This window comes from Drosophila teissieri, chromosome 3L (genome assembly GCF_016746235.2).
Source record: "Drosophila teissieri strain GT53w chromosome 3L, Prin_Dtei_1.1, whole genome shotgun sequence".
Lineage (NCBI taxonomy): Eukaryota > Metazoa > Arthropoda > Insecta > Diptera > Drosophilidae > Drosophila > Drosophila teissieri.
In genome coordinates, this window is record NC_053031.1 from 12148699 (window position 1) to 12176317 (window position 27619).

The 27619-nt window shown below is 43.2% G+C and overlaps 1 protein-coding gene across 3 annotated transcripts in view; it reads right to left on the reverse strand.

Moving 5' to 3' along the window:
• Positions 1–19818, reverse strand: part of LOC122616974 (ankyrin repeat domain-containing protein SOWAHC) — a 35586-nt gene extending 15768 nt beyond the window's left edge. For all 3 annotated transcript variants that reach the window (XM_043792587.1, XM_043792588.1, XM_043792589.1), the window contains exons 1-3: positions 19605–19818; positions 18818–19488; positions 12071–12211 (exon numbers count right to left, since the gene is read on the reverse strand). In XM_043792587.1, coding sequence (XP_043648522.1) covers positions 12071–12211; positions 18818–19488; positions 19605–19731 — 939 coding nt within the window. In that variant the 5' untranslated portion in view covers positions 19732–19818. The remainder of the gene's footprint in view (positions 1–12070; positions 12212–18817; positions 19489–19604) is intronic.
• Between the last annotated feature and the right edge of the window lie 7801 nt (positions 19819–27619).

Consider the following 27619-nt stretch of genomic DNA (forward strand, 5'->3'; position numbering starts at 1 on the left):
GATAACTGTCCAAATATAACAAATATATAAGCTTACAACAAAGCTCTTTAGCAAGATGACACAATTATAAAAATTAAAGTGTAATATCGCATTAGCCTTCTCGGAAATCTCGAGCAGATAAATGCGCATTACAAGCATAATGTTTTCATTTTGTGGCCAAAATGTAAATTAGTTCCTCTTACTACTGACGACTGCCTGACTTACTGATAAAATAAATTGTCAAATTACACACAACAGATAGATTTCACGCCGCATTTGAAATTTTTTACCCATGGATTTACAGGTAAGATTTGGTTTAAGCCAAAAACAGCTTTATCTTATCGCGAGTTTTCGGTTTTGGGTTTCCTTCATTTCTGTTTGTGAAGCGACTAAATGGAAATACTTATTATTCCACGAACTATGGCTATGTAAATTTCGCTTCTCACATGCGTCTCCATCAGCCAGCAACCCCATACCAAAAACCCATAACCCAAAGCCCCAAGCCTGAATCCAATTCGAAAAAAAACCCATCTCAAGGGTTCCCTCGGTTTCGTAACTTACGCAGAAATCTCGAGGTTCGAGATTCGAGGTCCGAGGTTCGTGTTCAAGACAGGTAGCGCTCTATTGGGCCTATATCAGCGGGCTAAAAAATTAGTTCCTCAACGATGACAAATTAGACGTCATTAAGAGTGAGCGGGCCGCAGTGACCTCATCTCATCCTTTCTGGGAAATCAAAAACCAACAAAAAATTAAGCAACTGCTTGAGGAACGTGCAACAAATGGGCATGGCTGGCCATCCTAGGCACTCACAGCGCGTGGAACTGTTACTCCACATTATTTATGATAATCTCGATTCTGTGGCAGGCCCAGACCTCCGACTCCCGACTCCGACTCCAACCCCAGATCTCAGATCCCAGTTCCCAGTTCGAGGTGAGCCAGTAGTCAGTCAGGCAGTCCGTCAGGTCATTCTTTCATTTTGGAGCCACTGGCGTTGCGCATGCGCATGCGAACATCACATCAAAACTTGGGGCACTGCGTGTGGCCCCCCCAAAGACTGGATTCGTTGGATACGTTCGGTTCCGCCGGTGTTCCTCCGATTCCTCTGGTGCCTCGTGTTCCTCTGCTGCCTCGAGTTCCTCTGGTTCTCAGACGCCGGCGGCCTTTACCTGTTGCCAGATTGCCAGCCACAGGCATTACGGCTCCAGATTAATGCGAAGTGACATGTTTAAGTAAAAGATCCAGAAGCTTATCCGATAATGGCCACCATATTTATTAAATGGCGTATTTAATTTGAGCCACTGAACAGGGCGTGCACAGTACAAAAAGTGGCGTTTCTCTTGGGGAATTTGTTGTCAGCTAAAGGAATTATTTTGAACTTGAGATTGAAGCAACTGAATTTCTGATCACACTAACTGGTGAACTTAAGATGAAAGTTCTTTGCTTAGTCTAGTATATCTGTACGTATTTTGAAGGGAAGTATGAAAGTTACTTGGAATTTGAGATGTCATATGACTAAAGGTTTCAGTACCTCTAAAGAGTTCTTTCTTAACTTATTATTATTCCTTATTCATGATTTTTCGCCCACCTATTTAATACCTTAATAAAAGATCGCTTACTTCAGAAGCTTCTCTCCCTTTCAATCTATAATCTTGGATCTAGATGGCAATCTCTTTTTTTTTTCGCTCAGTGTGCGACTGTCTAGGCTGCAGGCATAATTAACCCAAAAACGTGGCACCGTCCTTAATTATTCTAGGCATATAGTGAAGCCATAGCAGCAAATCGGCGGGCAAATCGCCGAAATCGGGGTAACCGGGGCAGCTCAAAGGACCCAACACAGGCTCACGAGGAACGAGGGACTTTGGGGCTCCTGCTCAGACGACACGATTACCCTTAAATAGGCCCCACAATAATCATTTGTTTCGCGACCCAACAATGCGCTATCGATAGCGGGGCAACGCAGGAGCCACCAGAGTGGTCCAGCACCACCGAGCCACTGAACCAGCGAACCAGGGAACCACCAAGCTCATGACCAAGTCGCCACCAGGCCACCACCGTCGACGGCCTGCGCTTCTTCTACCTCTGGCCTTGTCGTTTCCGCTGCCGATTTTTAAAGGTTGCTGCTGCTGCGGCTGCTGCTGCTGCTGAGGTTGCTGCAACTTCTGGTTGCCAGTTGCCAGCTTTTTTTTTGAGACAACACGAAGATTAGCATGCGTGACTAACAGAATTTTGTTATTCGCGGCCGAGACTCCGCTCCTTTGGCTCCTTTGCTCCCTTTTGCGAGTCGTGCTGCAAGCGGTTAACGTCCACGACTCCTCCATCGTAATCGTTTGTTAATTTTGCTAATTAATTATTGAATTCTCGATAAGCGGCCATTGAGTAATTGGCGAATGCTTAATGAAGCAGCCGCGATTAACGCCAGCTGCCGTGATTAGCTGCAGCTGAAGCTGAGTAAGAAGATACTTTATGAACTCGGCATTTAAGCAAAGGGTAGCTATTTAAATCTCTGATATTTATGAATCAGCGTTTGCTTCAAAGTTTTCAGTACTAACTGGCTTCAAAATCAAAGATGTATAGATCTTTTAATTTGGAATATATGGAGCCTCATTTCTATATAACATGTTATGTTCTACGAAGTTTATTCTTCCTATAAACTATATAGGGAATGACTTAATACTTATAGTTAACTGATTTTACACTGATTTTCGGCGTACATTTTCCGGTGCAAGTTCTTTGCATAGCTGGTCAAGAGTTTTGCCTTTTGCGATTTTATTTATATTATTTGGCTTTTTGGGCAGCGTAACCTTTTTCTGTTTGACAAGCAATTGCACTCAGCCCAAAAATGTAGCACCACAGCTTTTATTTTTCCAGCCGAGGTTTATTCCTGGAGGAGATGGCTTCTCAGCCTGTGCGATCGCGACCCGCTGCATGTCGCTTATTCTTTTTTTTTCGTTATTTTTTTTGTTCTTTGTAAGACCCCAACTCCCCAGGTTGGAGTCGCAAAGTCCAGGCTCCAGTCGCATCGTCCTCATCATCAGCTCCATCTCCATCTGCATTCGTCCCGTTCGCACAAAGTTTAGTTTCGTAATTTATGATGTCGCTATCGCAGCATCAGTCCAAGGATTTTAGGTAACGTGCGAACCCCAAGAACTCCAATATGAGCAGGAGGATGATGGTGACGAGATGAGGACGAGGATGAGGACGAGGATGAGGCGGAGGATGAGGCTGGGGATGAGGTTGCCCCTGGAAGAGCAATCCCACAGGGCGCAGGCAAAACTATTATCAGAAGTTTTATGTAAATTTTTAAGCATGTTGCCTGCTGCTCCGCCAGCCTAACATCGGAAATCTTGGGTCGGCAGCAGCAGCAGCAGCGGCAACTGCCACAAGTTGCGAAATGTAATCTTTTGTCATCATGTTTGACAGCAACGGTTGTCGTCCTACGCATCCAGCACACCTGCCTGGGTTCCCTCATTAATTATGCACAAGCCCCCATCCCCTGTGCCATTCAGCACCCTTTCTTGCTTTTGCCAGGAGCGCAGGCACCACCAAACCAATTTCATCTGCTTCCAACTATTATATAATTGGAAATGGTGACTCTGTCAATGGGCCACAAAACTGGCTGAGTATAGCTATAACTTTAAAGCTACTTTCAGTGGCTGCTTTGCAAGTTCCAGCTCATTACGACGTGAGAAATATAACTTCATTTAACGATCCCACCGATAATTACCAATCATTTGTAGTTTTTCAATTCATTTGACGCGTTCCAGCCCAGCGAATTAATTACTTTTTGGCCACAGTCGAGGGACTAGGCTCAAAGTAGCCCAGTACCTCGACAGAAATGAAGGAGCCAGGGGCCGTTGAAAGGATGGGGGCTATAAATAATTGTTTATTTTGTTATCTCCCAGAAGTAACTAAATAAGAATAAAAAAAGGAGTAAATAAACAAACGGGCAAAACCAATATGGGCGTACCGATGGGCGGTCAGCGATTTCTGTACTGCGTTTACACTACACGGCGAATGGCGAACGGCAAACGGCGAACGGCGAGTGCGGAGTCAATTTGAAAAATCGATTAAATTCGAATAAATGTTGGCGAATGGGCTTAGTCGGATTTAAAAACTCATAACAACCAGGCAACACCTCCTTTTGTCCGAGGTGTATACGGAACAATGTGTGGGGTAACCAGCTCCTCCAGCCCGCTGGCGATTTTCCTCCTTTTTTTTTTTGCTGTTGTTTAGGTTTGGTTCTCAGTGTGCAGTATTATTCATATTCATTTTGCACAATTTATGACCCAACTGAGCCTTCTGCGCATTCGCTGGCATACGTATTGACAAATTTGCAGGGCCCCACTGCCACCGCCGCTGACAGGCATCCGGATTGCGAATGGGATTGGGATTTGGAATGGGAGTGGGCCAGGCTAAGTATCTGCGCTTGGGGATCGCCATTCACCTTTGGCCATTTGGGACTCGGGGAATCAGGGAATCGGAGGATCGGGGAATCAGGGAATCGGAGGATCGGGGAATCGGAAATCGGTAGCTGGCGCTAGTACATGGAACGGTGGCACTGGCTGCGACAGGAACACGGATTCTCCCAAGGCGAAAGCTAATCAATATACATACGTTCGCCTGGCTGGGATCGGCGTTGATTGCTTTGCCGAGGTGCTCACACACTGGCCGATATGGATGCACTGGCAAAAAAAGGAAAAACGAATAACAAAACCACATATTTAAAAATGGCACTCAAAGCAAGCAACATTTTCAAATCATGTCTACAGAAAGGCGTTTCGGATACTTGATATCCTTATCCTTCCTTGGATTTTGCCAAGTATTACTTCTATCTATGGCCATTTTGCCATTTATTCGCCCGGTGCACGGGTAAACGATATAATCCCTGAGATACTGCTGATTTATTTTGCGAGTGTAGAGATAATCGCACACACGCTATTCCGCCGGTTCATGCCATTAAACGTGACAAGTTGCATGTCCAAATAAAGCAGCAATGACCTCCATCAAACCGATATCGCAGATCGACTGACTGACCGGCTATGGGACCATCAAAAAAAAAGAAAAAAAACGGGGCGTAATAATCAAAAGGATCGTGTTTAATAAAATGCAAAGCGTTCGGCGATCGCCTTCTACTGCCTTCTCGGGCGATTGTAATCAGTTCAGATCGCTTGGCCACAAGGAAACAATGGCCATTCGGCAGCCAGTCGTCAATCAGGAATGAAGAATCAGAAATCAGGCATTGAGAATCAGGAATCAGGAATCAGGAATCAGGAATCGAGTATCAAGAATCAAGAGTCGAGTATCAAGAATGAGGAGTCAGGAATCCATCTTCGTCAGCCAGGCGAGGCGATTGTCTGCCGGACTTCTTGGTGGTTAACATGGCGCCTGAGTTTGTCGTTTTGGGAATTGTCAGCGGATCATCAGTCGGGATGATCGTCAATGACTTTGACGCTCTCCACTCCTTTGTCTGCCACATCCATTGTTCCTCCTCTTTTTTTTATTTATTTTATTTTACTTCCCATTTTTTCTCCTTTTTTTTGTACCTGGCGACGGCGGCAACTGCGGCAAATGGATGTCCGTGGCCGGCTCATGAAATGTCAATCAAGTCATAGAAATCGCATTGCTGATTGACTATGCGAAAGTAGGTGCTCCTCGTGGAGGAGCGCAGAGGATGGATCCAGGATGGATCGCGTTTGGGTCCAGATCCACTCCAAAACAATTCAATTGAGGCAGCAAATAAATCACGTAGAACGGACTCAATGATCGTGGACCAGAGCTTTGTTTTTGGTTTATTTTTTCCTTTGGTTTTTTTAGAGCTGTGACAGATCTCTGGTGGGTTCTGTGGCAGGAAAAAAAAAATGCACACGGCTACAGGCTCCTGAGATTCTGTTTTTTGTACCTTTTTGGTTTGTTTCTTTTTTTTTTTTGTTCCAAAGTTCTGCTGTGGCTTTGGTTTTGGGGCTTTCGTAGTAGTTATCTGGGAAGTTTTTCGAATGTCGCTAATTTGACGACTGCACGATTGCATCAAGAAGATGCTCGCCGGTCGAGCCGAGGACGTCTCTTCAGTCTGGACGAACTCCCGCCGATGCATTTACAGATAAGCTCAATTTCGTTTTTGCTGACACTTTACCGGCGGCCCAAGGAGCGGAGATCGGTGAACGGAGGATGGAGATCGGTGAACGGAGAATGGAGAACGGAGCATTGCCGGGATTCACGTTTTCGAGAGACATGTCGCCGATTTCTTCGGATGGCACAAAAATAAGAAATTCCACTCCCAGTCCAGTCACGGAGCTAAACACGCTAAAAGACTTCTTCTTCCTTTTGGGCCCTCTCAACTCCTTAATGGTCATAACCGTTCACTCCGATGCCTCTGAATTATACATCGCATTGGTCATAATCGAGTGTATATTGTTTTTCTGCCTCCTAAATGGCCAGTAAGTTTCACTTAATTTCGACTGTTTCTGTGTGGCAAAGGGTATGGGCAATTCGACGTGGCTTAAAGGCGAAATTACCAACGCAGCCGGCAGTAATTGTGAATGACAATAATTGTGGAGACAATCGGCAGTTCGGAACCGTGTAGAGGTGATTTTGGCCACATTCTGCCCAGGAGACATCCGTTGGAACGTGCAAGATGTTGGCGCCAACAGCGCCACCCAATAATGCCAGTGAGATAATAATAAAGACGAATTCCACTGGCGAATGGCGATTGGCGAATGGGGAATGGTCCGAATGGTCAGGATGCAATCGCCACTTGGCATGGAATGACAGCTAAAGAGCGCTTGCGAGTGGACAGTTACACATGTGCGCCGTGGCACCGATGGCTTCTTAATCCTACTACCTAGATCTTATAGTAAAAATCATTTAATCATTTAACATTTCAAGCTATTGAGTAAAAGTACTTTAATTGGAATAGCAAGCTAGTGGAATAATTAATGGGATAGTATGTAATCACAGCAAGCTAATCCCACAACCCACACAGGAACCAAGCCAAGTGAAAGCTCATGACCCAAATCTGGAAGCGACTTCAAAGACTTCCCATCGACAACGACAATTAAATGCGGTTTTATGTCCGAGTACATCACCTCCAGCAGTGCGGAGTGATGGCCGGATGACATGACCGCCACCAGAACTGCCACTAGCAGTGCGCTTTCCCAGAAGGGAAATCCTTTCGCATGTCAACTGCCAGTATTTCCAGCCAGCACTTCGTGAACTCTAAACTGCAGAGCAACTAAATATAAAGCAAGCAACCGTTCAGGGGAATATTTTGATGACATTTATGCGTTATCCACGTCCAACGGCGGCACAGAGCTCTAATTAAATTTAATAGCCGCGCAGCGACATAAAATTGAGCCACCAACGTGGCAGACGTCGTAAACACATTTGATTTGATTTCTGGAAAGGCTTCAGGCTTCAGGCTTCAGAGTTCAGACTTTAGGCTTCATTCATTTGACGTTTTCGCCGGTGTTTTTGTTGTCCGTACGGATTGTTGATTGAATTGTCACCTCGATTTAATGACGCCCATGGAAAGTATCTTTCACACAAGCCGCCGTTTGATGTCATCCCACCCGGAATCGGGCATTTTTTGGAATGGGCCAATCATATGCCACTTGGCCAAAGGCGCCACCAATGCCGCTGACACACATAGAGACACCACTATTATACACCACTACTGTATGGGCTGGAGGGGATCCAGAAGTCTGAGTGTGCCGCAGGGACTGTCAAAGGTGTCAGACGTTTTATTGCCTTGCGGACGACCTGTTGAAAAGTTCATGGTCACGATGTGTGGAGCGTTCCGAGTGTGCCAGGCGGACTTTGAAGATGCTCCTCAGATCTTGGGCACTTGGCACTTGATGGCACTTCATGCGTTTTGCACCAGTATTATTCAATTAAAAAATTACATCAAAATGGTTATAAACATATCAAAATGAGTATAAAAATATCAAACTATATACATCAAAATGATTATAAAAATATCCAAATGTATACCAAAGCTATTTATAATTGAGCTGCTTGTTTCTCTGTTTGCGCAATAAAGTTGAAATACATAATTCATTTATAAGCCTATGGAACTACATATTTCATTGGTTTTTTTCAATATAGCAAAATGTGTGTAAATAAGAGGAGGTACTTGTATTTAGAACAACCATTTGTTTACCCATTTTATTGGCCAAAATGTCAGTACTTATTTTAATGCCGAAAACACATTATGGCGGCCAACACACAGAGAGCGGTGGCCAGCGATTGCGATTGCCTCAAATGTAGTCGTACTCAAATATGGGCTTGTCCACTGCCGCTTGAGGTTGTTTGTATCCCAAGTTTAATTAAATTTCTGGCATACGACATCAGCAATCAAGCACTGGCAACATGGCAGCGGCATCGGCATCGGCATAGGCATCACCATTGCCATTGGACTCGGCACAGTCACCATTGCCGCATGGAACACCATGGGTTAGATGCACAGTCATGGACATGACTCTGTGTAAACGGACATGCACATTTGAATTCGGTTAAATAGTCCACCTGGGCATGCCATCCGCATCCACATCCACAAGTCCACAACTCTACGTCCATGGCAGAGAGCCAATCCAGAGTGCCTAATGTTCGTCGGCTTGGAATGGCATGGGCTGATGGAATGCCCTTGTCCGGGCATGGAAGCCACATGGCTGGATGTATCAGTATGTGCATATTCACATATTCAAAACGCCAGTCGCTGCTAATATGTAGTAGCGGCTTATAAAATGTTACAAGTTTTGTATTAATTAAAAACTTCGGCTCGTGTGTGTACTTTTACCAAGTTATATATATTCTGTTTTCTTTTTTTTTGCCTTTTGCTTTTTCATTTTGTACCCCGCTCCTTTGGCCACTCAGGTGTTCCTCTATATATAAATACACACTACACACATGTGGGCTTTGGGCTTTGGTCTATTGTTCGCAGTCCACCCGATTTTGGTAGGGCGATGGGACCGCCCCAAAATAGACAAGCATGCACCGTTTTGCAATTTAAGCTTGTCCACGTTGCCGGTGGTGGTGCCGGCGATGTTGCCGCTGTACTGTTGGGTTTCGCCTCCACTCCCGGACTCCTCCGCCGCATCCCCTCCAGTTGGCCAGCCATGCATCCATGCCGTAAGCCAGCCTGTCCGTTGTCCGTCCGTTTGGCTGTCCGTTTGGCCGTCCGTTTGGCCGTCCATCCATCAACGTGTTTGACCTAGCCGGCAATTCGGTTTGACATGCGGGTAAATTGAATTTTCCTTGTTTCGCATTTGTTGCGAGTTGTTTCTTTTTTGATTTTGCCCCGTTGTACGAATTACTTATTCAAATTAAAAATATTTTTTTTTTGGTTTTCTTTTTCCCATTTTTTTACACCCTGCCGCCGTCGGATGACTGTGTGGAATTTTTAGTTGGAGTTTCTCCACAAAATTCTCGCCCATTTATTTACATACGCGTACATATGTAAATGGTCAGTGGCATGTGAGTCCCGGACTTTGTACATAATCCTGTTAGCATACAAGTGTAACTGAATCCATCTGCATAACTTTGGGCCACCCGACCGATTTCACTTAGAATTTAATTTAGCTGGTTAAAGCCATCAAATTGAATAGTAATTGTGTTTATTTGAACTTCAAATTATATAACGCTTCAATATGAAATCAAACATTTAATAGCTTACTTCATTTAGATTTGATACGAAAGTGTGGAAAGTTGAGTACTATAAAAATGAAAATCTGCTTTGATGCTCCTATCACAACGAGTAATATACCAATTTATCGCAGAAATTCATTTTTAATCTACAATAGACTGTAATTGAATCTTTCCATAGTGCTCATTATAAAATATGTTTATCTAATAGTGCAGCGATTATCCGCACGTGAACATTTAAAAAGCCACAAGATACAACCGCTTTTTCGGCCATTCACATTCATCTTCAGCTGAATGAGCAAAACGAGCAGCCCGAAGGAACTCGAGGCATTAGGTTAAGTGGCAATCGCGGTCTGATTTATGGCTATTTCCGTCTCGTTGCGATTTCAGTGATTCAAGGAATTGGAAGCGCCGCAAATGAGCTGCCAGTTGGCAGTTGCTCATCTTATGGCCCTCAAGATTCAAGAATCAAGATTCAAGATTTGCATGTACATATGCGATTGCGAATGCGAATGCGTATGCAGAGTGCGGAATTCATTATTTCCGGGAACAGTGCATTTGTACGGCAATTAGTCCGCTTGCGAACATAATATACCACGCCTTCGCCATCTCCATCGCCTTTGCCATCGTCGCAGAGACCCGTAAACCCAGGGGCCCATGTTCCACTGCGGACGACATAAATCATCTTGCAACGGGGCCGACGCCCCAGTATCATCATCAGCAGTGCTGGATATATATGGCTATATGTGGGACATAAATACCCGGGGACGTACAAAACTCCGAAAAACGCTGTCTAATTGAGAGGCACCACCACACCAGAGGCAGCCAGCGATGAACACGGCCCGCAAATCTGGCGCATCGCATATTGAGTTCTCACACTGAGCCCGCTCGAGAATCCCCCAATCCTCCTGCCCTTTCCCGTTCCCCAATCCCATTCCAATTCCAATTCGAGTCTCGAGATGTCGCGAGCGGAGCCATATTTCCATGTCTCATTTGCGGCGACCCCTCGAGAATTGGAGCTCGATCTTTCCCCAATTTTTTGAGGTTTTCGAGTGGGGTCACACGCACGTCATAAATAAGTGTAAAAAACTGGTCTAAGGCTGATGGACCAGGGCATACCCGTTAATGAATACCAGATATTAAAACCATTAAGTGAAAGTGAAAACCTAATTGTTAAACTGCACATATGGAGTTACAAAATAATGCTAATTATCTAATATGTATAGCTAAGAAAAGGAACTAGTTATGTACAAAAGTTCTTAGATATTCTCTAGTTCAGATTTTATATACCCCATGTAACTAAAAATAGTCTAGTGATCGGAAATAAAGCCCTTGTTTTTTATTATTTATGATGCTTTAAAACCAAATTTCCCCAACGCCATAAGTTAGGGGAAAATGCATTCAGACATAGTGTCAAAACATTTTTGATTACCAGCAATTAACAATTTCTAAAAGAAGCTCAGGTAATAATTTTTAAATTCCCCCTTTGGAGAAAACCTAATAAAAATTAATTAATCAAAAGTTATCTAAAAAATAAGTTTTGAGATTGAACAAGCTAAATATAAATATAAAAGGTAATATAAATAGAGGTAAAATATGAAGCATTTAAGCACATATTTTGTAGTAGTAATGTAATTGTATTCCTTAAACATTTCCTTGCTAATTTGGTTAGCTTTTAACGTTGACAACAATTCTTTCTTATAAATTATTTTTGCTGCAAATTTGATGTTCTATGTATCTTATATGTATCTCTTATCCCCTTGGCTGACAATTAGGCATTGCAAATTGCATTCAGGAAAATAGGAGTGCGAAAAAATGCGATTGTATCTGGCGCCTGGAGATCTTCTTCGCAATCTCTGCGAGATGATCCCTCGTCAGTTGTTACCCAATGCCAGGCCATATATCTACGCATATATCTACGTCTATAACTATGTCTACATCTGTGTCTATATCTCTGTCTATATCTATGGGCGATCGCAGTCGTGCTCACGCCCACTTCTTAACATGCGCTACAAGTGCTAAAAATGCTGAAAACATATTTCACAATTAATTGTCGCCTGGCGACTGCCGTTGTTGTTGCTTATTTAATTTATTTTTTTCTTTTTGTTTTTGTTCAGCTCGCTATGCGACAACCGCCCCCCGCGGGTGCCACGCCCCTTCCTTGTGGCCGGTCCCTCAGTTGTCGTTATTATATTTCTCCTCGCATTTTTAAGTGTTGTTCGACATGGCAAAAACAACGCGTTGCTGCTTAATTTGTCGTAATTAATGCTTATGAATAGTTTGTACTTGTCGCATTTGTTAGAGTATCGTGGGTGGAAAGTGGCTAAAAGGTGGCTTGAAAGGTGGCTTGAAAGGTGGCTTAAAAGTTGGCTTAAAAGGTGTCTTAAAGGTGGCTGAAAGTTGGCTTGAAAGATGGCTAACAAGTGGCCTAGCAATCTGAGAGAGTGTGGCTTACCTGCAGCTTAACCAGTTCCGGATACTCGCTGGCCATCTTGGCCAGCTCCTGGTAATTAGCCTTCGCCATGGAGACGATCCACTCCTTTGCCTTGGGATGCGCCAGTGTGACCTCCGGTGAATCCTTCTCCTCGATTAATTGCTGCATGGGAGTGTGGGGAAGAAGAGCAGAAGGTGCGCCCGGAGGGGCATAAATTAATTATGCATGTTTCTGCCACTTTGTCTACGACTTGGCGGGGGCGGAGACGTTGTAGCACTGCTAACAAAATAAAACAAAAAATCGAAAAAAAGAAAAGCAAAAAAAAAACCAAAATGAAAAACATCGGCACGAAGCGGGAATAAAACATAGAAAGCCCATTGAGAGCATTAACGCCAACACAGTCGTCGCCTCCCGGAATATACGATTCTAATTTACCCACTCGCACACACGGCCAACATTGCCCCACAATCCCAGTGTGTGGCATCCACTGGATATGGCATATGGGCACATGGGGATATATGGGATATGGGGCATGGAACGGGTGCTTTCGAGCAGGAGGTGCACTTTCAAAAATATCTAGTTTTTCCTAATTAGATCGCGCACGAAGAGGCGCACTAATCGAAGCCAGAAGGGAAACGCTGTTACGCGTTGAAAATTTAACAAGAATAATGCAACATTTATTCAAATGACAGAACGTAGTGTAGTATATAGTATGAATTATCATCAATTTGTTGTAAATATTTCACTGCAGATAAACACAACGGAGTTTGAAGTAAATGGAGGAAGTTTAAGAAGGATATTCCAGCTAAACTCCAACTGAAGAAGTTGAATTGAAGTTACCACTTCCAAGTAGGATTTACATATCTGCTCAGCCCATTTTTCCGAGTGTCAAGATGGGATGCCCACGAGATGGGGGTTTGGGGGGTTGGGGTTGGGGTTGTGGATGGAATTGGGATGTGTGTGTTTCGTTGCGAGGGTGTAAAAGCTGGATGGTAATTATGCTCACGCATTCGACGGCGCCATCGCCATGTTCTTCCACTAATTATGAAGGTAATAATTTTTATTTATTAGGCGCGTGCTTAAGGCAGAAAGTACGCTGGGTTCGGGTTTTCTTCTCGAAAAGAAAGTAGTAGATGTTTTTTGGTTCGTTGATTTACAGAGTTTTTTACGGGGGCGGTGGCGATGGCGGTGGAGAGACACACACCCGCAAAAGTCGGGTGTGCTGATAATGAGCCCTCTAATGATTTCCGAGGGGTTGGGGTTTCCGCGGCTGCAGGAGGAGTTAATGCTGGATGCTGAATGCTTCCCAAACACACACATGTGCCAGCGACAATAAGAATGGAAGCAGCCGACATGTGTGCCTTCATATTTACGAGCGCACAACACATTTTCGGCAACTAATTATCCATTCGCGTAATGTTCGCGGGCCGTACAAGCTGTGCCATCCCCGGAATCCCCAGCATCCCCGGTAACTCCGGTATACCCAGATAACCAGAATACCCGCTCCCAAAAACATTCACCTGAACAACAGCACCCACTCCATTAAACCACTGGGCCTCTATTATTCCGGCCCATTGTAACGTAGCTAATAAATACAACGACATTTGAATGCCGCATTTGGCCGCAGGATGCGCAAAACGCGTGCCAGGACCTCCGTCATCCCCTGCACTCTATTTACACGCCACTTGACTCCTGGAGAGCTCACGTTTTTCCAATTACGGACGGCTGTTTTTCTCTCCGCTTTCCCCAGGTAAGCAAAAGAGGGCCGGTCGCCATTTGCAAAAAGCCTGTTCAGATATCGAAAAACGGACGAACTGGAACACGGACTCAGATACGGATTCGGATGCGGGTTTCGGGATTCAGGCATTTGAGCGAGCGAGGCGACAGGCGTAACAGGAACAGAAACAGCAGCCAAACATCATAAAACAGTACAAACATTGAGACGCAGGCCCTCTGGCCAAGTGGCCATGTCAATGCTAAACAAAAGAGCCCAACCCGGAACAGAACCCCACCATCCAGACCCACCGAACCGGACTGAGCTGAAACGCCCACCACACTTGGGAAAAACAATATGATGGCCAATTACGGTAGTAGTAGGTAAATATGAAGTAATACTACATAGGTATTCATGGTTTGGCAACATTACTCTATTGAATTGTATTTAATTCAACGATCATAAAGATGGGCTTGCATTTCTGTAGGAATTCTATCAACTTCGGAAGTGAATGAAGGTTTTATTTTAAAATAAGTTGCATGCGTAGTTTCAATATAGGAAAGAAGAATCATAATGGTAGTTTTTAGGAACAATGTCATTACATATTTTATTTATTTTATTTCTAATAAAACAAATATAAACCCTTTAAAACTAATGATGTACATTTTTCCGACTGCAACCAGCCACTCCGAAGGATCCCCCATTTTTATGGTATGTTGGTTTTTTATGGCTTTGGGAGGAGACAACAACAAACAAAAAATAGAGTAGAGAAAAAAGGGCAAAACCCAGAGCAACTCGCACTGGAACTCCAGCTCGAACTCCAACTTTGAAGCCGGGACTTGGGGACTTGGGGGGTTGCCCTTGTCTATCGTACTGGTATAGTACTGGCCACCCAATTCATCCCGCTCCCCAATCGCTTGTTTGTTGGCCAGTTTTCTTATGTCCCGTGTCCCTTTATGCCCGATATTATATCACACAGCTGGCCGTTGTCCTTTGCCAGGATGTGGCCATGGCCATGCGCCCAGGACACTGTGCCCTGGCTATGCGGTGTAGCCAGGATAGAGAGGATACGATATGGAACTGGGGGTCTGGGCCATGTCCCTTCAGTGTTTACGTTGGCCCCGGCGAGTCTTACCTTTGCACCGATGCCACAAAATGGTCGTGTTTCCATTGCCAGGCTACGGACTACGGACTACAGGCTACGGGGTTTCAACTCCGTCCGTTTTTTGTCCGTTTTTGTCCGTTAAGGGGAGTGGCTGTGTCTGTGGCTGAGTGACTGAGACTGGGACTGGAACTTGGGCGGTGAACGGGTGGATATTGTTGCTGTTGTAAATTTAACCGCTTCGGGACACAGTCCGTTGTTGTTTAACAGCAATAACAACTTTTGGTTTGTTTCCTTACATTTTTAATTGGGTCCTTTGTGGCTGGCATGACCGTGATGAGAATAGCTTTGCCTAACTAATTTCTATTGCTGCTTATTGGCTATGTTAACATGTTTCACCAACTTGTTCCATGCAAAGGGTTCGCTCCAGCCACGCCCCCCAATCCCAGGGCAACCAACTCCGCCCCCGCCCCCGTTCCGCATTTCAATGTGGGTCGCCTGGCAGTTTTATATGCACTCTGGGACACCGGAGGAGTCCTCCTATTTTTAATAAGAATATATATGCGGTCTGTTTGATGCTACAGGCGGACTTTTTGGGGGAGGGACTTTGTTTTCGATGCCAGGGGACTTGAATTAGATTCACAGGACATCAGGCAGAGTTTGCATTAGTTTTAGTTTGATGGTTGAGAGCGCAAAAGGTGTTTTCTTCAAGAAGCTTAAGCTGGCTTTACAATTTTAATTACTATTCCCTTTTTAGTTATGGATTGATTTGTTAAGGATTTTGATTTCTGCAAAAATTCTCCGAATTTCTAACATTGCTAATTCAGCTAACAACACGATGCCTACTTTTAGATTTGAAGGTTTAGCCGGAATTCATGATAACTTTACCCTTGAACCGAAAAGTTTATGTAGTTTCCCGTTAACCTTCTAAAATTTCATCAATCAAAAGCAAACACTCCAGCTACAGTACCTACTATCAATATTAGTTATTTAAAGAAAAACCCATTTGAAATCCGCTTGTTGTTTTGGGGCGTAAATTAATCAATCCTCTGCCATCGCACAACGGTGCTGAGTGAGCGTACAAAATGCAAAATCATCGGGCTAATTAAAAACGATCGAAACGAATTTAATTGATCAGCTAGCTGAGGCTCCTCCACATCCCATAGTTACAGTTGCAACGCCAAAAATTTCACGGCACATCATGATGGATCTACTTCACTTTACCTCACTTTACTTCACTGGCTCCCCATTTTTTCGATCCCATGAATACGAAAAATCCCATGAACTGGAATGCCGCCTTTAAAACTCCTGGGGAACATGATGATGAGCCACTTTCTTTTGCGTCTAGCGATGATTAGTTAGTTTCTTTGATGAATAATAGGGAAAACGGGCATCCATCAAAACCTATCCCAATATTGTTTACAACTGAATTTTAATAATTGCGTGAAGACGGTTGGCGCCATCAGGAATGATGGTGTGCCTTGTTAGCGAATCAATTTGTTAACAAGCTGTAAGCGCTGAAAACGCCACAGATACTTTCTTTATTCTCAGTGGTCCAAATATAGCAGCTATCAACCCGATCCGTATCCGTATCAAGTGAATGATAGCCCTTCTTTTTACCGAACTCATGTTGCAGACAAATTAATAATGACTTGCGAAATAATCGGCGAAATTGGCCTATGCCAAGCTATTCAAGTGAATTCATTCATTTAAATGAAGTATTCATATTTTGTATGTTTTTTAATACTAATTGTCTTTCAACAAAGTTTAGACAAAGATTTTCCATGAAATGTGTATATTTTTCAAGATCCCCCTTTTGCTTACATTTAATTTAGACTTCATTTGGATATTTTTCATTTGGCTGCTTCAAATCCGGAAACATGAAATACGTGAGAAATTCAAAGTTGCGGCATTGATGCTTTGAAACAGATTTCCAATATAAGGACTAGTTTGATTCTTCTTCCATGTCCGAGTGTCTGTACAAATAGGCACTTAAGTTCGCTTCCCGATGTTTTAGTGGCGTTTTATAGCATCTGACGTGCCGTTGACAATCTCACTTTGATGTACATCCACTGCTGCGTGGATGCGGAGCATCTTGCTCTAAACATGATACAATAGAATATCCCACTCCACAGATATGGGATACGGATGCGGATGGGAATGGGGATGGGGATGAGGATGGGACCATCCGTCTCGCAGACAGATTCCAGATTCGGATGATTTATGCACTGGGGATATTCGTTTTCGAACTCTAAATTGCGTGATTGACAGGCCTAAGTGGATGACAGTTGTTTGACAAGTCGGCCCAATTGCACTACTATAGCTTGTAACATTAACTAAGGAACGATTTTTCCGTAACGCTTGACAAATTCCACTGCCACATGCTCACGAGATTGATATTTCTAAATTAGAGACTCGAAATGGACACGCTACAAATTATATATGTATACTGCTATGTGGAGTGGATTTTGTTGAAGTGCTGAAGGTTTCTATTTCCCATTTATTTCAGTTGGTATATTATATTGAAAAATCGTAGCTGATTGAAAGACTTTCGGTATTCAAAAAGAAGCACTAATACATAATTTAGATAGAAATAGATAACATTCCATGAGTTTAGAACAAACACTTAGATACACTTCTAAATATCTCATCCGATTGGACATTTTTTCTGAGTGTTTGCCCTGGCATGCATACCATTTGCAGGCCGCAAAATTTCTCACGTAACTCATACTTGGCATGTCCTCGATGTGTTTGTACACATAATAGGCTTTTGGGGCAGCCAGAAAAATAAAGTAAGGAAACGGCGCGGGGGAAAACGGCTTGCAAAGTGTCGTCATGGCCAGTTGATGGAACACAGTTACTAAACACATCGGACTCGGGCGGGAATCGAATTCGGAATCGGAGTACATGTGTCCGCACATGTACGTACACATGTCGGGCATCAGCTCGCCAGTTTGCCAGTTCTCCAGCTCTCCAGCCTTCCAGTTCTCCAGTTCACCAGCTCTTGAATGCGCGGCGACAAAAGCCGGGACAGAAAAAGTGGACAGGAAGGCGGCAAACGGAACGATGCAGGCGCATGTAGTTTTATGAGACTTACATTTATATTGTCCACTAATAAAATTAATGGATTTATTCAATTCGGCCTGTGCTGGTGGCAATTCGTGACATGGCTCTGGGAACTGACAGACAGTTGGGTGACCGACCGACCAACCAACCAATCGACCAACAGACCGGCTTAGTTCGAGCCAGTCACTCTGCCATTCGGCCCATCTAGCTGTCCGCCAGCAGTTCCACTTGAGGTGGCCCAAAGCCTGGGACAGCCACTGATGCATTGACAATAATTGCTCGGGGTTTCCAGGGCCAGCAGATCTAATCTGACCCTGATTTGTAGCGGAATATCAGAGAGTTCTTTGTTGCCATTCCGTCATATGCTGTGATGGGAAAGCTACTACTTCTTTAAATCACATTCTACAGTGTATATACGTTAAGAACTACGTCAAGTTCTCTAAGCAAGATAATAGTTTCTAGTTGCTAAACTAAACCTCTTATCACTAAGCGAAGAATTCGGTATGAATAATAGGCGTCGTTCCTCTTTGGCTTAAACAAAGAAAGTGAGTAGTAGTTAGTAGTCTACGATGGACTGAGAAATAGCTGGTTAAGTGGAACTACGTCTTCAGCCATTTCTGCCTGCCACAGTGGACACTTCTATAAAAACATTCAAAGCTCTGTGCTAATTAATCACAACTAAGCCGTGCAAAAAACGTCGCATATTTGAATTGTCTTGGAGCGAATCTTCCCACTGACGCACAGGAAGTGGAACGAATTGGGGCAGAGCTGGGAGGGAAGGGCCCTAAAGTCTACCGCACCCGCACCGGGGACGAGAATGGAAAGGTGGTTACCCATTACCCGCATGATGGCTAATGCAGCGGTTAACCGGTTCTGAGGCACTCACCTTCTCTGGCTTCTTCTTGGCTGGCGGCGATATGATTTTAGCCTCTTCTTCGGACGCCATCCGGTTGAATTTGCGCGTGGCCTCCTTTACGCTGATGGGATTCTCGGCCACATCGCCCTCGGCGGTGGGAGCAGTTGGAGCAGTGGGATCAGCCATCTCCGGCTTCTCGATTGAAGTGCTGGACGCCGAGGAGGCCTCCGAGGAGAAGGAGAAACGTGGTATGTTCTCCTTGTTCTCGATCACATCGATGGAATTCGATCGAGAGGATTTCTCCCGCTTCTCCTGCTGATCCAGATCCTCCGACTTGACCGATGGCTGCCGCTCCAAGCGGGCAGGCTCAATGCTCTTTATGGCAGCCGTGAATTCGTCCACGCACTCCTGGTAGTTCTGCTGGTGCTCCTTGGCCATGGAAACCGCTGGCGGAGAGGTGACCATGGGAGGGGGCTTATATGGCGGTGGCTGCCTCATGGGCGAGTCAAAGTTCAGGGATGCGCCGCCGGGACTCGAGGGCTCCGGAATACTGGATGCGGCGGCCACCGCGCGCTCCACAACCTCATCCGTGGGGCATTCGTTCACGTATTTCTTGCGCAATATCAGAAACTTTTGATTGTTCTCGTTCTTGATGGTGGACAGCAGTGTGACATAGGTCTTGAATCGCTTGCGAGCCTCATCTGCAATGAATCATTGGAACATCCATTTCATAACCATTTCTCTATTGGGTTTCCTTGGCCATTCAACAGGTCCCAAAAATCCAAAATCCAAAAGACACAAAACACAAATGACTCACTTTGCGACTGCGGGTGAGTTAGGAATTTCTTGAAGTGCTTCACCAAGGCGTGATTTGTCACCTTGCACTCGTTGGCCAGCATGTAATTACGGATCTCCGCAATGGATAACTCCTTCGGCAGCTCCATTGCACTTGGAACCTCACTTTAAAACACTTTTAAACACGAAATAAATAAAAAAACACAACAAACAAAAACATTCGACCAGGGCACTGTGCGCACTGCGATTGTTGCATCCCTCATGCCTCGCGGAAAAAAGCTCGCTGATTTCGCTGCGTGACAGAAGGCTGCTTGGCGGGAAACTCGCAAACGGGAATGATTTTTCGAATTTTCATTGTTTTCAATAAAATTACATGCTAAACTCTAGTGGATTAAGACAAGGAAAACATTTATATGTTATTATACTTTATATTATCTAATATAAACGAATTTTTAAGTTTTGATAACGATTTAGGTAAATAACCATAACATTTTAATACAGTTGTTTTTTAATTGAGTTGTTTTTTAATTGAGAACATTTAAAGTGCAGTTTTTAAGTTATTATTTATGATATATTAAGTGATTCATAAATTGAAATGATAAAAAGAACTATGGAAAGATAAGAAATTGTGACAAAATACATATAGCCACAGAATAATGATCTATTATTCTGTACAATATTTCATGCAGTGGAATAAGTTAAAAAACGCTTTTTCGAAAAAAAAAAAAAATTACATCAATAAGTTTGCTTGAGCATTAAATGTTGTATTATTTATTCAGAAAAGTGAAAAGCTCATAGTCAATGGTGAAATCCCTTCGGCATGCTAACTTGTAAATCAAAGTGGTAGTTGATTTGCATAAAATTTAATTCCACTTCAATCCATCTGCTTCCAAGTAGCTTCCCCATGCAAAGAATTATTAAAACAGTTCCGAATTAATTCCTGAGACACAGCCAAATGTAAATTCAGGGGCGGATCGGGTGGAAAAAGCTACATCCACATCCCCATCGAAATCGGGGAGTTAACTATGCAGTACGTGTATGTGGGGCACAAACCGAGTTGATTTCCATCTCAATTGGCCAAAATGGTTCGTTGGGGCTGGGTTTGGGCCATGTATGTGTGGCAATTTGTTGAATCGACGTCATTTATCATCCGCAGAGCAGAGACTTCTCTAGCCGAAAGGAAGCCACAGCCGATGACAGTGACAATGGCGCATCTGGATACACAGATTGGGATTGTATCTTTCACTTGCATTTCAAGATGCAAATGTCAAGACGTGTTGTACTCTGGATATCCTTCCCCTCCCCCACCCCGAAGGATTCAATTCCAGAATGCGGCTCGATGGCGCAGATGTGCACTAATTTGTATGCCCGCACTCTTTGGATTCGTTTTCCGTTGGTTAAATGGTTAAATGTATCTTGGCAGCGTGCTCGCCTCATAAATGTGCCCAAATAAATTACCCTTATTTATCACTTTATTATGGGGTTCCATATAAAGCCGAGTTTCGCCACGAGCGAATGTATATAACTCATGTTTGCTCAAGGTATTTGCTTGCTAATTTGCTATAACATATTAAATTCCCCACAATAATACTTAAATAAATGAAGACTCCTCTTTGGAACAGTAAACTGGATAAAGGGGATTTAGTTCTGCAACTTACAAGCATAATAATGAAGTTAAGATTGGTAACAGTAACAGTATGAAAGTATAACATTATTATATCTATAAGCATTATACCTCATAACATAAATAGTTCATACTCAAAACAGTTTCGGGTATTATTAGAACTAAAGCATACATAGTCTATATTATCTACAAGATTTTAGTATAACTCTTCAATTGTGTATATCTTTGTTTTTAAGTGAAATACTCAATATTAAATATTAGTAATGCTTTCCCATAATCTATACTTAATCTTAAACTCGACACGATGAAGTTGCAAGTGCTCCTTGGAGGACATTAATTAACTAAAAGCTTTTCCTGCTACCAACTTGCAAGCAGCTGAGGACATTCCAATCTGCGGGTAGGCGAGAAGTGACTACTCAGTGCGATTAGAGCGATGTTCGGCATTTGCAGCCGGATTATGCAATTGTCACCGATTGTGTGGTAAAGTGGCGCCTGATAAGCGTCGCAAATGGAATTATGTGCCATATGAGGTGCGAGTGAGTGAGTATATGTATCTGTATCTGTATCCGGAGGCACTCATTTTCCCATCGAATGCCACGATGCGAGAACGACCAGAGAAGTCCAGGAGACGGGAGTCCAGGAGACGGGAGTCCAGGAGACGGGAGTCGCGTTCTCGGATGCGAGGCAGTTTGGCATTGGTGCGGGCGAGGATTGGCAGCAGCCATCTTGTAGCTGCGCATACTGACTGGTGTATCCCTCAGATACTTTTCATCACTCCCCCCCGTCGAAATCCACCTCTTAGTTGGTTTTTTTTCGCTTTTTTTGTACACCGGTTGGCGTCAGTGCTGAATGCAGACAGCGATCGACGGCGAACGATCCTCGATAGTTGCAACTGGCAACTTGCAGCGTTTGTCTTGTCTGGCGGATGGGGCTGCTATGGGATGGAATGGTATAGGATGGCTATAAGATGGAATGGGCTGCTGCGGCGCATAATTGGCAATTGGGAAATGGCAACGGGAGTGGGAATGGCTGTGTATTGGAAATAGGAATAGGAATGGCAATGGGCATGAGAATGGCACTGCGGCTCACTCGACTTTATGACTTTTTTTTGCCAACCGGCAGATTCACTCGAAGAATTAATCGTGCCACCGCTTGTGGAGTGTTTGAAATAGCATCTAACTCATAGCAATTAATAGCTTAAGAAAGTTGAACCACAAAAATGTGGAAATTTTCTAATCAATAAACAACAGTTTTATGAAGCAACTCGCTGAAGTTAAAATCATTTGTTTTCTGACTACATTTTCTGTGGCTTTTTTCGAGTGTGCCAACTAATGCCGGCTGTCTATCTGGCCCAGTCACATCGAAGTCGTGGTCGGATTGAGTTTGTTTCTGTGTTCGTTTTAGCCAAGATTCGCTCATTTCTAACCTGCGATTCGACATTCGATTTATATACCCCTCCCTTAGCTCCTCCTGACCCCCGGAGAGTGGCGCCTCAAAATTACACGAAACCTTTTGCGGATGCGGGGCAGCTGTCACCGCGGATGGCTCAAGGATCGCAGATTTACGAGTATTGTGAATCGGGAATCGGTTGTGAATTGGATTGGCCACGGCTTGTTGGAGAGAAGTCAAATGCCCGGGGGCAGACGTAATGCCCAGCAGATGTCGGCGATGCCACGCAATCCTGGGCAGCGTTTTAAGTAGTCTGACTGTCATTATTGAACCATTACCAAATGAGCAATGCGCATTATAAATGAGCACATAAAACATAAACGTTGTCGCCCAGCCCAAGAGCCGATTACTGCAATTTAACACCCCCACTTGGTGCTGCTCATGGTCCTCATCCTCGTCCTCATCCCCTGCAGAATTCTCCCGGTGCTCGATGGCATCACGTCAACTTCAGATCTCGTCATATGTTGCTATTTCCGTCGGTGGGCCCGGGAATTCGCTCATATGCCATATAGTAGTACCATATAGAGTGGGTTCCATTCTGTTGATGCTGCTGAGGATTGGGAACTGAGTACAGAGGACTGTGGTCAAATGCTTTAGCTCGCACCGGGATTTTGGATGGTTTCGCTCGGCTTAGCCCGACTCCCAAGTGGGATTATGTCACTTCCCCGGTGACATTTGCATTTTGATTGACAAACTCATTTAGCGCCTGCAGTTCAGTTTCAGCCAGCGTCCCTCCTCCCTCGTCCTTCGTCCTTGCATCCTGCGTCCTTGTGCCTCTGCACATCGCCCTCCCCCCTGAAGTGCCCGACCAACTTCGAGTGGATATATTTGCCAGGCGCTTAAGAGATTTTCAATTACACTTATTTCAGCAACAATGAATCGGTATTTAAGTGCTTTGATTCAAAATATTTACGCTTTGGGGGTGACGAGTTCATCAAACCTAAGCTGATAATAATTATTAACTTGTCGATTAAGAGGGTAATGGGTTAAGGGTAAACTTAAATATTAATAGCGAATAATATTTTATGTTATATATGGGAATTATTTACTTTGGTTTTCAGCAGTTAAGCGCTTTTAAGGAAAGTATATACATTTAACTAAGATTATTGCCTCTTTTTTAAATACTAATAGATTTATGGTTTAATTATGGATTGTACCATTTTTTGTATATAAGTGTAAAGTGCCGGTTCTTCAATATTTTTGTGTAACTATTATTTATAATACATATTATGTACATAAGTCCAACTTACTATAGGCTATTAAATACACATAAATTGTGTGCAGTTGACTACTTTTAATAAGCTTTTTATACTTTTAATAAACTCTAACATAATAAATAACCACTTTCAGCAGCTTTTCTCTTTAATGACCAATAATTTGGGTGCTACAAACAAATTTTTAATTTCAATCATCGATTTTATTACTACTGACAGTTATTGCAAAATTTAAGTGGCTTTCATATTTTACTAAGGATTACAGCGTGTTCAACTTTCTAAAACCCGTGGCATATGACTATAAAATGATTGCTCATTTTGAATATATTTTAGTACGCCTTTTAATCTCGCCTGATGTGCGATTTCAATTGTTTTGTTTAATTAAATCATTACTCTTGTGCACATTTTACTGCAAACAGTGCACTTTCGAAAGTGAATGGTACATGTGTATGTACTTACAGTTCTATCAGCCAAACACATTGCATAATGAGTAGAACTCAATTACGCGCTTGCAGCGATGCGATATATTCATGTGACAATTTTTAATGTTTTCTGACAACCATTAAAGTCGAGCCCGCTGAAAATGACAACAATAAACGTGGCGCGGCATCAAACCAAAAACAAAAAGCAAAAAAAAATAAAGAGAAAAGGGAAAGGTTGCCACGTAGAGTGTGTGTGTGTGGTGCGTATCGCATCCTGACCCTTCTTTCAGACCCGGATCCCGGATCCCTCTTCCCTTCCTTCCCACGAGGATCCCAGCCAAAAACGGAACGGAACCGAACTCGACAGGCGTCAACGGCGAGTGTGTTGTGACAGTTTTTGCCGGCGAATATAATAAAAATAAAAATATATATATCATTTTCCACGGCATTTCAGTTTTGGGTTTGTGTTTGAGTTTGGGTTTGGTTTCTGGAATGGAATGGTATGCAATCATTGCCGTTGCCATTTGCTGGCTATTTTGAAATTGATATATGCATAAACCGCAGTGACAGATGTTGCAATTAAAACGGCATAAAACGGTGGAGGAAATATGCCACCACCAAAAACGCCTATATCCTTGATCAAAATACGAGTACTCGTATACTCGTATACGTATATTCGAGTATAAACGAGTATATGTGTATAACTTATCGAGTGGCGTGAAAAGTGAGCGCTGTCAGTTTGACTGGCGGACAGCTCAATTGTCAAAATAGGTTTAAGTGCCGTCGACTGATTTGTAAGTGAAGTGCACTTCTTGCCACCGAAAGTGGCAACTGCCAATTGCGTTGCCAGTCCAGTCCGCATCTCGGACTGAGTGCCGATCCAGGCTTTTTCCGATTCTGGAATCCACTCGAATCTCCAACTCAGAGGGTGGTCAGTGTGTGGCTGCCGCAAATGGAAACGCCCCATGTGGTTGCCACTCGTCGTCGTCGTCGTCTGGTGTGCTGACCATCATGCTGACCCATTGATTGATTGCATTTGCAGCCCGTCGCTGCCACGCCCCCCGCTGCCAATCCGCCCCCTGACGCCCTATGCCCCCACACCGCCCCCTGGTCGCCCCTGAGCCCGGCGATTGCAAAAGCGCCACTCGTAAAACGCGCAACACAGCAAATATTGTACTTAACACCCGGAGGGGCACTTGGAACGGACTCTTCGCTCTTGTTGCTGCCGCTGCACTCGCAGAAAATGCGTCCTCCAATTTTGGAAATATTTTTTAAGCCCCTTTGCTAAGAAAACTGCTTTTGGCAACTTGGGAATAGTAAGTAATAAGCTTTAAAAACTTTTAGAAGCTCACTTTATTAATTTGTAATTAGTTTGTAGTATAAATAAATCTTTAAATAAATATTTGAGGATCTATTCAGCCAGTAAACGTTGGATGTAGAAAACTATTTGTTTAAAAGTGAACTTAAAATGGCTTAAATATGTATAGATAACGTATTTCTAACTTAAACAGTAAAACAACTAAAAGCGAATTATTAGGATTTCCCTATATATTTATTATATCCTATAAATTTCTGTCATCAAAATGTATCACAAGTAATATTTGAGATAAGCCAATTAAGAAATGTAGAAAACAACCTGTAATTATGTTGGTTTTGCCAATAAATTCTTATAAAATATAAAAAATATAAAATAATCGAGAGCTATGTAAGTGTTGCCCAATTTTTGGCCAAGTGTGCAGTTGCCGCTGGGTTTTGCCTTTGGCCTGGTCATGACTTGGCTTCCCTTGGAATTAATTCACGTTTGGGTTTGGGTTTGGTTTTGGCAGGGGGAGAAACAGCTTTGGTCATTTGTTGCTTTGAGCTAACACAATGCTCTCATTTTCCCGCGATGCCTGGCCGCGGTGGGTGGTGCCACCACCCCCAGTACCACCCACTCCATACTCCGAACTCCGAGCTGCGAGCTCCGAGCTGCAAACTCCACCCACACTTGCATTCGCACCACGTGGATCGCTTCATCCACACACACCAAATATTTCTTGTGCGGAGCGAGGTGAGGACACGCCCAGACCTTATGGCGCAATTCCATCGTGTAAGTCGCACTTTTTCGGTTTTATAGGTTAATTTGCTTTTATTACATTATCATAAAAATAAACAAACGTAAAAAAGAAAAAAAAAAAAAAACAAAAGAGAACAAACAGAAACACGCTGCAAACAAGCTTGCCAACATCCGCGGCACCCGCAAAAAAACATTTGAGGTTTACCTCACGGCACATCATATCGCATCACATCCACGGCGGACTCTCGCCGGAGATTCCACTCCACTCCATTTCCGGAATGCGTGTCCTGGGTGTCCTTCATCCTGCCGGAGCATCGTAATCGTAAAAAATAGATCGTAAAGCGGATGTCCAAATATGTTAGTGCGCATTAATAGCGAAACTTTTTTCCAAAACCAGCACTTTCATGTGAGTACGTACTCTTCACCCACTAAACTTATTTCTTTTTGAAATATAGTTAAAAGTTCATAATAACTATGTGGTATGTGTGTCATTCCTTGCTCTAAATTTGAAAGGCAAATTTGAGTGCGTAATATATTTTTTATGATTTCCTAAAACACCGAATTTGCTTCCAAACACATGAGTTTTAAGTGGCCTCTAAAAATATCTTACCAAACTTATTTTTTTGGCTTACAATTTATTTATCATCGTGCAGAAACATTTGCTGCGTGCGCAATTCGTCAAAAAGAAAATTAGGTCAGTATTTTCTTGTTTTTCGGAAACACGTCAAATACTATTTAATTGCAAATTAAATTGGTTGTGTACTTGAAGTGATTTAAAGTGGAAGAGATAAATTGGGTAGCATTTAAGTAGCATAGCAATTAGTTTATTTAGTGTTTTAATTGTCTGTCTATAGTGATAAAAATAAATTCTATTCGCCAAGGTATCGATAATGTAGAAAAATGAATCCAATATTATACTTCTTTCATAATCATTTTAAAGATTTAAGAAAAGTGGTATTTAACATCTAGAATGGCTCAAAGAAAATACATTAAGATAGCTTTACTAAGAATATAACACCATAAGGTAAAAATCACGTTAATATTGCAAAAGTCAAAAAATGTATTAATGCTTGAGTAAGGATATTAATTCCTGCCATAAAGAGCTGAAACCTTGTTGATATTTCGAGTGAATACCAGTTAGTGACATGATATTTAAACGAAGATCGCTGGAAATGTTTCATATAAAACCCGATTAGGCGAGATTAATTAGCGAGGATCGATAATGGCAGTTAACTTGAGCGCAATTCAGCGATGAAGATAATGACAGACGAT